We start from the raw sequence: 9,781 nt of genomic DNA on the forward strand, positions 1-9,781 counted from the left end.
ACCAAGAAGAGGGTCTTGGAAGCAGACTGAGGGCCTCCGTCCCCATTTTACCTGCATCTAGCTCAAACCCAGAACAACTGGCCCACGGTAGCACCCAGGTTCCCGCAGGGGGGTAAGGAGGGGAGGGGGGATGGGTGGGGGATGGGGGGGAAGAAGGCCCCGAGCAGGGCGGGCCCCAGCTCCGTGACACCAGCCAGCCTCCCTGCTAAATCTCTGCTGCCTCAGGAGGGTCCTGGCTTTGGGCTCACGACCCTCGGGAGTGGCTCCCCCACAGCACGGCCACGGCGCTGGGTTGGAAGAGGATGGTTTATTGTCTGGGTGGGGTGGGTGGCGAGGGCGCTTGGGCTCCTCCCAGGCCACGCTGGCGCCCGTCGGCCTCATGAGAACGGTTCCATCGGGGGCGGTGCCCGGTGTGGTCTTCTCACCCCACCTGCGCCCACTTGAGGAAGGCCGAGATGTCCCGCACGGGCACGTTTCTGGTGAGCGCCTTCACCCGCAGGTTTCTGTCGTCTGTCAGCAGCACCACCTCCCGCAGAAGCCGGATGGGCTCATCTGGGACCACAACAAGGGGGTTGTCAGGGGAGGGAAAAGGGGGGGGCAGGGCTCCCCGGGGGCCGCCCTCCCGCCCCAGATCAAGGAGCCTCCACCTGGGTCTGTGAACTTCTAAAAGCATTTTCATAATTGTATTTCAATAGAACTCATTTCCTTTGTAACCCACCCCATGTATTTTATGTGTTACCAGACTGACCAGGGGGTCTAGGAGCCCCAAAAGGCACGACACCCTGTTCTAGATTCGAGGGAAGCTTCCCTGGCACTTTCTCACATTACTTCTCCACAGGGAAAAGGCCCGCCGTGGGGGGAGGGGGGTCCTCTCTAAGTCCCTTTGACTCCCATCTCCATGGCCAAAGGACTTTTCTAAGTGCCCCAGCATGCTCCGTTCTGGGCTGGGTGTTTCCTGTACTGGACCAGCAGACAGACACAGAGGCAGAGGAAATGGCCTGCAGCGTGGGCTGGAGCGGGACGGGGGATTGCAAACATCCATGTCTGACCTGAGCAGCTTCAGTCCTGCCAAATCAGAGCAGGGCAGCTGGGAACTGGACTTCATCCTCAGAAGGATGAGGACGACGGCTGGCTGGGGGTGAGGGGCCAGAGGAGGGAGCGGGGAAAGGGTGGGACCCGGACAGAACGAGTGGGGAGAGGCCGCAGTGGGCAGGAAAGGGAGACGCCCCAGAGGCCCAGTCATGGCCCGTGTGGACCCTCGGGGGGCTGTGGGGCTAGTGGCTGGGAGAACCCTCGCCTGGCCTGGCCAGGGCCCCGGGTCAGCCAGCCCAGACCCGCCGTTGCTGGCAGGGGTCCGAAGGGGTTTCTGCGGATACTTTGAGACATTTTTAACAATAAACATCCTCTGTTTTGACACTGGTAACTGCACTTTGTTAGAAACCAGAGACTGTCATCTTGTCAGGCCCCATCCGCCATAATCCACATGATTTTAAAATTCAACATCGTTTACACATAAACATTTGGTGACGGTTTCTCTGTGAATCTGACAAGTTAATCTGCTAAGAATTCACACTGACAAATGGGGTTTGATTACTCTAGCAGCTGCTGATGTAATTGCAATCGGGGCGGTCCCTAGGGTGGCTCTTCAGTCAGGGGAGCCTCCTGGGAATGGAAGCCAAAGGGTGAAGGAAGTCATCAGGGCCAAAGAAAGGGTATTCCTCTTGCTTTGGTGTGTGCGGCTAACGGACCCATTTGTTCACATTCTCCGAGGGTTCAAGGCCGCCTTCCAGAACAAGGTTCCCACCTGTCCCGGGCAGTGGCCTTTTGTCCTAGTCAGCTAGGATAGATCTCTGTCCCTTGTCTGTCTGTCTGTCTCTCATATCCTGGTGGGGCATGGAAAGACATGACCAAAAGAGGTTGGGAAACCTCTGAAGACCTGAAGCCAGTGGGAAGAAGTGCTAGCTGGAGGGATGGGTGTGAGTGAGGTCTCCAGGAGGGATAGGCAGGAGAGGGACAGGAGGGACCCCAGAATCCTGATGGGCCTCAAAGTCAGCACTAGGAAAACAAACAGAAGGCGAGAGAGACGAAAAGAGAGATTCGACATATAAGGAGATGGGAACAAACTGGGGGAGAATTGACAGCTCTGGAGTTTTTAGAGCAATGATGAATTCTGCAGATGACACTAAGCGAGGAAGTCCTGGGAACTTCCATTAAATAGGAGAAATGACACAGAGGGACCAGGGCAGGCCAGAAACGTGGGCAGAAAACACCAAGATGAAAGTCATCTCAGGAGGAGAGAATTCTCTGGAAGCTCAGTGATTCGGTGAGGAGGGGAAAGTCCTGAAGGCTTTCGGGGCCTCTGGGGAGCCCCTGGGCACGGGGGAGAGAAGCTCAGAAGGCCAGCATTATTCTAGCCAAAGAACTCAGAAGGGGGCACAGGAGGTGGCAACACCAGATTGGAACATTGTCACCCAACAGAACAAATTCATTAGATGCTGGCCAAATCTTCAAGCACTCTCTGGCCACTGTATTAAAATGACATGTGGGGAAAGTCCAGGTTTCCCTACAGACTACAGACCCCATGCCTCTGGGGCAACGATATGTGGTAAGAATTCGGACATGAACTAAAGTGGAGAGAGACAGGATTTGAGAATTTGAAATTTTCTTGGTTTAAAAAAAAAAAAAAAAAAAGGAATCTGAGCATAGAACTCCTAAGGGCTGATGGGCTGTTAGCCTAGAGAACCAGGACTGTGGGGAATGAGATTATAAACAAAAAATGCTACCTGTTAGAAATCAGGTAAATCATTCTTATTCAGGAGAATTCTTTGGAGAGAGGAAAGATGTTATGAAGAAGAGCATCCTTTCCGGTGCCTCATGGCCCCCACAGTGAGGAAGCTGAGATGGGTGAGATTATTTTTGATGGTATTTTGATGGGCTTTGATAGAGGAAAAGGCATCTGGACATGCCTGGATCACATACAGCTTAGGAACTAGCTAGCTCAGGTAGCAGCTACCCTACCTTTTCAACCTTGCCAGGTAGGTACCAATCTTCTTGGGGATGGACAGAGGAGGGAAAAAGTGGGCAAACCTGTGGCTTTTCAGAGGGGTCCAAGTCTAAACCACCCACATTCCTTCTGGGACAAAGAAGGAAGGCCCAAAGAAGTGTGATACCTTTGTTGGGGGGCATGAAGTCCTTGGCCTTGTCTTTACAGTAGTGAAGGCAGCAGGAGAGGATCAAGTCATCGTTATTTCCCTGGAGGAGAGTGTGAGACATGTCAGAATGAGAGCTTGAAACCCTCGGGGAAACGATGTGCTTTGTAAATGGAGCGGGTCAAACGCTGTGGGCCTACGAGTGGTTTGAGAATCTACACATTCATGCCAAATACCATTGTTTCTCCTGCTCTGGCTTTCTCTGTCCTGCATCAAGCCAGGCAGGCCTTGCTTGAGGTGAATCTCCCTGTGCTCTGCCTGAGGGAATCCAGGGGTTCCCCTCTGGCTCCCCCCTCCCCAATGCCTCAACCTAGCTGCCACTTGGTCTATCTATCTCTGCCTTCTGGGACATAACTGTCCCCCCCTTCTCCCATACCCAGATAAGCAGCCTTACCTGTTGGCCAGTGATGTCCTCACTTCGGAAGGCAATGGACTCAAGTTCGTTGCCACGGCTGGTCAGGGCTCGTAGGCAAGAGTCCCGGCTCTCAAATCGCCTCTCGAGGAACTCGATGGACTTTCGGGCCTTCTCCTGGACCACTCGGGCGTAGCCCCCAGCCCGATGGTCTGTCTCTTGCCCCTTGGCCAGGCCATCCAGCTCGTTAATCACTGGGGGACAGAGACCCAGGGAGCCCAGGTTAACATTCACATTGAGCTCTTCGTGCCAGTGCGGGTAGCTCACAGCTTGCCTAAGGGTCATTCTAGCTGCTGGGTTTGGGCCCTCTCTCCAGATCCCCCTGGTAGTGAGCATCATAGCAAGCAAGGGAAGGGAAGGCACAGGCTGACTTTGCCTCCTTTCTGGGGGCAGGGGAGCCCCAGCTTCAGGATAGTATCACGTTCTTTGTGATAGGAGACTCCAAGCCTGCCGCCTGCCTCTTCTGGGCCAGCTTGCCCCTTGGCTCAAGCTCTCTCTCGGAAGGGATTTCCTGGAGCTGGGGTAGGGACCACAAGGGTACCTACGGCCTCCAGGAGAGGCTCTCCAAACAGAGCGGGAGGGCAGGGGCAGTGCATGGGGAGTAGTAGGGTGTGTAGGAGGTAATGGGAACAAGGGGATTTTTCTTCTTCTCTATACTGTGGCCATTTGGAGCAGAAGCCTGAATGGAGGTTTTAGAAGCTGCTGAGGCCAAGATTCTGGCTGTGCCCATTGGCACAGAGTGGGGGAAGCTACAGTCCAAGTGGGGAGATGAACACCACCCCCAAACACTTTACAAGATTAATTTAGCAGGGATCTGCCCTTTTCCAATATCCATTGCTTCAGTAAGCTCCTGTCACCTCTGACACAGCAAGAACATGTGTGTGAGTGTGTGAGTGTGTGTCTGAGACATAGCTCCATTTCTGGGGAAGATTCTTTCCAAGATTCCAGCCAAAAGCCTGAGATCAAGTGGGAAATATGCACTCCTTGGGGGCTCGGGGAGAGTTTGGGGTCTGAGGCCTCTCCTAAGCACAGTGATTCACAGCCTGGGGAGCCGGCATGAGCAGGCTGTTCCATGGTAAGCCTGGCACTCATTGTCTGGGTATTCAGAGGAGCTCCCCCCCCCCCAAACCTGAGGCTCAGCTGGGATTCTGGTTGGGGGGAGGAGGAGGGAGGGGAGTGGTGAAGCAGCCAGAGGAACATCAAACAGGAAAAGCTGGTATCCCATCCCCAAATCCGCTTTCCTGCTCCAAACCAAACAGGCTTCAAAGGGAGGCTTGTTTGTGCTTCTGCACCAGGCAGGACTTCTCAATGCTGGGGTCAGGCTTGAGGAGAAGGAGGGGGTTAAAGGGCAAGAGAAAGGGGCCCAATGGAAAGCCTCGAACTTCACCCCTTGCTGCCTGGATGGAAAAGGAGCCAGTCCCTGGGTGAGTGCCTGGGGCCTGCAGGCCCTGCAAGCTCAGGGCTCTGAGCTCTGAAAGGGGTTAGAGAGAGGCTGATGGAGCTGCCATGTCCTGCAGCTAGAACAGGCTCCTCAACAGGCTAAGATTCAGTTATTTTTCCTCATGCCTAGAATTCAAACTATTTTGTATGCACTTCTCCAATGAAGATGGTAAACTTGGCACAGAGAAGGGCTGGCCTTCTTCCATTTCTATGGAGAACTAACTAAAGTCAGGACCACAGAAAATGGAAACACAACCAACCCAGAAACAGTAACATCTCTGTCCAGTCACCCAAGGTTAGGCTGGAGAACAGCCTTCATTAAGGCACCAACAATTTTATCCCTTTCTTTGTCGAACACCTTCTCCTCTCAGTAATCTCCTGGGCCAGACGTGCCAGTGTCACCCCTGAAGCTGCCCCACATCCCAGGGCTCATGGATCCTGTGGAGCCCAGAGATTAGCCTTTCTGTGAGACTAAGGCAGGAGGAGCTGGGGAGCAGCCCAGGTGCTATCTGTCTTCTCCCACAGAGCTATCTGCTCTCTCTCCAGAATCTCCTCTTAGGGCCCTGCTAGGCATTTCTGCCTTCTTCCTTCCCTGGCTGAGCTGCAGGCGGCTGCTGCTGGAGCCAGCTCGAACCAGCTCTTGAGAGCCAATTGTCAAACTTTCATTAAGAGCATTTGTAGCTCAGAAATCAGCAAACTACTAAAAATCAAGGCTTAATTTATTGTTTTGTTGATTATCTAGACCTGAGAAAGTGGAAAAAATATTAGTAATGCAAATGAATTAAAGTATATAATGTGCACATTTTCTCTGTAAGAGAGCTGGTCGATAGAACGTTTCCTAGCACACAGGCACTATGATCCGTCCTTCGGTCCATGGGGCTGGGCTAACAGGTTCTAGTTAGGCCATTTCAGCACAGGGCCAGCGTTCTAGGGTGGGGATGGCAGTGGGGATAAGGTGTTTCCTGCAACACTTTAGGGAATGATCCTCTGTTGGGGCCAGTTATTTTCTACCTATTTCCCTTATCTCACGTTCTATGATGCTCAGAGCAGAGAAACAATTCTCTGGAGCATCTTGGAAGGGAAAACAGAGTGACATGCTGGGTAGATTTGTCCCACTCTGCTGTCCCGAGGAACAGGATTCCTCAGCAATGAACACCTGGCCAAGCTGAGAGACATTTTTTTTTTTTAACTTTTAATTTCTGCCTTAGAATTGATACTAAGTATGGATCGAAAGGTAGAAGGGTTAGGCAATGGGGTTAAATGACTTGCCCAGGATCATACTGTTAGGAAGTGCCTAAAGCCACATTTGAACCCAGGTCCTCCTATGGCCCCATGGAGCCACCTAGCTGCCCTTGACAGACTTTCTGAAGACCGTCTCTTAAGCACCTCTCAAACCCTGCTCTATGGCCTGGCCATCAACTATTCTGTGATGGAGTCCGACAATATACTATGACCTGAGTGCTGAGGTGCCAGGGCCCAGGGCAGACTTGATCCCTCAAAACAGAAATTCAACAAGAAATGTCTCTGTCTACATGGATGCTCAGCTAAGCCTTTGTTCTAAGGACTGGGATGAAATGAGGTTCTGCGATGCTGACCCCCCAACGCCAGCAGCCGTGAGCCAAGAGCCCAGGGCTGGTTCCAGAGGGCCCCACCGGTCCAGTCCGGTCCTGTGGTGACCCTGGCCAGAGGAATGCTACCTCCAACTAGCAGAGTCATCGTGAAAAGCTATAAGACAATCAGACCAAAGGCATCTAACCACTTCAAATCCTCCCAGACTTGCTGCCAGACCACCCAGCAGCACCGCCGTTATCTGCCAGGGTTGAGTGTTTACCAATAACGGGAACCAGCTTTGCTGTTTTACTGCGAGCTTTATAAGGATAAAAACAAGGGCCGGGCTCAGGCAGGCCCTAGTTGCTGGGATGCAGGAGTCCATTTCCTCAGCAGCTAAAGCCTAATCAGCTGCCCAGCTTTGATGGTTAGATAATCTCCCTTGCCCTGCTCCTGCCCAGGTTCCCTCCGAATCCCGCTTCATAGATAAGGGGGCTGGCTCTGCCCGTCTGGTCCGCCACCCTGGCACTGGGCTGTCTAGGAAGCCCTTTTGCCTGTGTGCAGGCAGGGGATGTGGGGTTACGGTTATGGCCACGGCCCTGCTGCCTCCCTGCATGACTCACCGATGAGGGGCACCACGAGGATGTACTTCCTGCTCTCCAGCAGCCGTGCCAGGCTGGCCAGGTGGTCGATGAAGCCGTTGGTGTCTGGTACGAGGAACAGGGGTCTGATCTCTAGCTCCATCTGCCGCATCTGAGTCTGGTCCTCCAGGACAGCCTACAAGACACAGGCAGGCTGATGGGTGAGTAAGGGTCACCTGGAGGCTGTCAGCATCCCTCCCTGTGGAACCAGACCTGGCCCCTGAGGAAAAGGGAGCCCCATCTCCTCGCCAAGCAGAACCTCAGTGCCAGCTCGGAAAGCAGGACTTGGAGGCAAAGTAAGAAAGAAGGAGGTTGGGGAGGGGTGCTGGGCTGGTGGGGGCCAGACCCCCGAGGCTCAAGGCAGAGGAGCAGTAATGACACCTCCTGCATTAAGACTGAATGGTAATAAGGACCTAAAGCAAGACTGGTGATTAAGGACCCAAGACCATTAGTTGGTTACTTGGGAAACTAAAGGGATTTTCCAGCCCTTAGTTCAACATTCTGTGGAACTTCTGAAATCACTCTAGATACTAAGATCTGTCCTAACTCTCGAGTCCAGACTGTTACGATCAATCAAACTCAAATTCACCCACGACAACAATAGCTCAATACTATGGGCACAAAGACCCAACTCCTCAATAGAATCATACCAAAATGAAATGCTACGGGAGGGAGGAGAAATGGCCCTGGAGGCGGAGGGCCTGGGGCTGAGGCCCAGCTTTTCTTTGGGCTACTTTGTGACCTTTGGCAAGTCACTTCAATTCTGGGCCTCACTGGCTCTCGAGTTGTGGCTGTGTGACCCCAGCACTCTGCATCTGCTTGGCTTTCTAATAAGGGTATGTTTTAATATTCTAAGTGCTTTAGAGTCTTTTGGGGGGGGAGGGGCTCAACCCTGACACCTCCCCCAAACTGAGTTTGCCAAGATGAGATGACATCGGCAGCTCCCCCATCCTCCCAACATCTGGACAGGACCACCACACCCACCCTTTACCCCTGCTGGTGACACTTTCTGAAAGGGAGTTTCAGGGAGGACAAGAAGATGGCAGACAGACCCTACTCCAGCAAGGCCTCCATCCTGAGGGTTGCTGCCATAGAATGACTGCCCAGATTGCAGGGCAGGTGCGCTGAGAAGGGAGGGTATATGTCTGCTGAGCCAGATCCTGGGGTGCTCAGCCACGTCCCCAACAGGCAAAGAGAGGGGCTGTTCCAGTTTCCCTGGCAATGACAGTAAAACTGAAAGCCTAGAGTTTCTGAGGGAAGGAGAAGGGGGCCTCCCCATGACCTTCAGGGGACCTCTCTTTCTGAGTAAGGGAATGCTGTCACTACAACCCCAAATGGCTGAAGACGGGGGGCCCCACGGGGACCTCAGCTGAAGTCTGCCTCCAAGCTCTCCTGCTGGCCACCAGCCGTGGGCCTCCTCCCAGAGATGCCCACTTTGCTGTAGCTGAGAGCGTGAGAATGAAACATTAAGGTCAATCCCCTGCCCAGGTACCACAACCCCACAGCTCTGATAACCTCTTCCTGTCCTGTCTGCTCCACCCAAACAGTGCATCCGCCCTGCCTTCCCCAGACCTTGGGGCTGGCCTCCTAGCTACACCTCCCTCTACCTGGAACCTTCTTTTGACCTCCACCTGAGGAGACAGAGAGAGCACAAAGACATGGGAATGGGGCATCTGTGGAAAGAGAAAGGGCGTGAGAACTCGACCAGTGAATTCCTGGCCTAGCCTTTTTCACACCCATTTCACCCTATGACGGACCACAGCAATAGTGGTCCTTCTGAAAACTGATGCCATCTTTATCTAGCTTGGTCTGTCTATCTCCAAAGTCCTCTTCTACCTTCTGGACCTGCCCTGGTGGCAGGATGGCATTAGAGACGACAGATGCCCCATGGGACTGGATGTCAAGGGGAAGAGGCAAGCAAACCTTTCCCAAGCATTTACTCTGAGGGTAGGATGGAAGGAGAAAAGCAGGAAGGGTAGGCAGGAGAGGCAGCTAGCATAGTCTAGACTTTCTGAGGTTGGCTTGGGGTTAGTGAAAAATCTGGAGGGTGCAAGTTTTGGGGGTGTGGGGGAGGGCAGTGGCAACAATCCTGCTAGTTTCTAGGGGCCGTGAGACTTCAAGCTGGGCGAGGATGATGCTCTGAGCCACGGTCCCTGAATCTGGTAACAGTGCCGCCTCCTGGAGCGAACTTCCTCTAACCCAGATCTGCCCAATGAGTCACCAAAAAACTGTTTCCTGTTCCCCCATGCCCTGACACGGTGTCAGCAGGGTTCAAAGGAGTTGCTCACTCTTCCCCTAGGTACCAGATGAGGCTCCAGGGATGGTCCTGTCTGGGTCTTCAGCCTGGTATGGCTTCCTTGACAAGAAGCACAGAATAGCTGAGAACTTTGAATACCCCTCTGGAGGCTTTCTCCCTCTGTGGATGTCTTTCCAGAGAGAGAGAGAGAGAGAGAGAGAGACAGAGACAGAGACAGAGACAGAGAGAGAGAGAGAGAGACAGAGACAGAGAGAGAGAGAGAGAGAGAGAGAGA

At 53.3% G+C, this 9,781-nt stretch overlaps 1 protein-coding gene across 1 annotated transcript in view; it reads right to left on the bottom strand.

Moving 5' to 3' along the window:
* Positions 1 to 25: 25 nt before the first annotated feature.
* SMG6 (SMG6 nonsense mediated mRNA decay factor) overlaps positions 26 to 9,781 on the bottom strand; it is a 191,253-nt gene continuing 181,497 nt past the window's right edge. Inside the window, exons 19-22 of the mRNA XM_044675604.1 lie at positions 7,233 to 7,386; positions 3,604 to 3,815; positions 3,171 to 3,252; positions 26 to 552 (exon numbers count right to left, since the gene is read on the bottom strand). Of these exons, the coding sequence (XP_044531539.1) occupies positions 422 to 552; positions 3,171 to 3,252; positions 3,604 to 3,815; positions 7,233 to 7,386 (579 nt within the window). The 3' untranslated portion in view covers positions 26 to 421. The remainder of the gene's footprint in view (positions 553 to 3,170; positions 3,253 to 3,603; positions 3,816 to 7,232; positions 7,387 to 9,781) is intronic.

Source organism: Gracilinanus agilis, chromosome 4, assembly GCF_016433145.1.
Source record: "Gracilinanus agilis isolate LMUSP501 chromosome 4, AgileGrace, whole genome shotgun sequence".
Taxonomy (NCBI): domain Eukaryota; kingdom Metazoa; phylum Chordata; class Mammalia; order Didelphimorphia; family Didelphidae; genus Gracilinanus; species Gracilinanus agilis.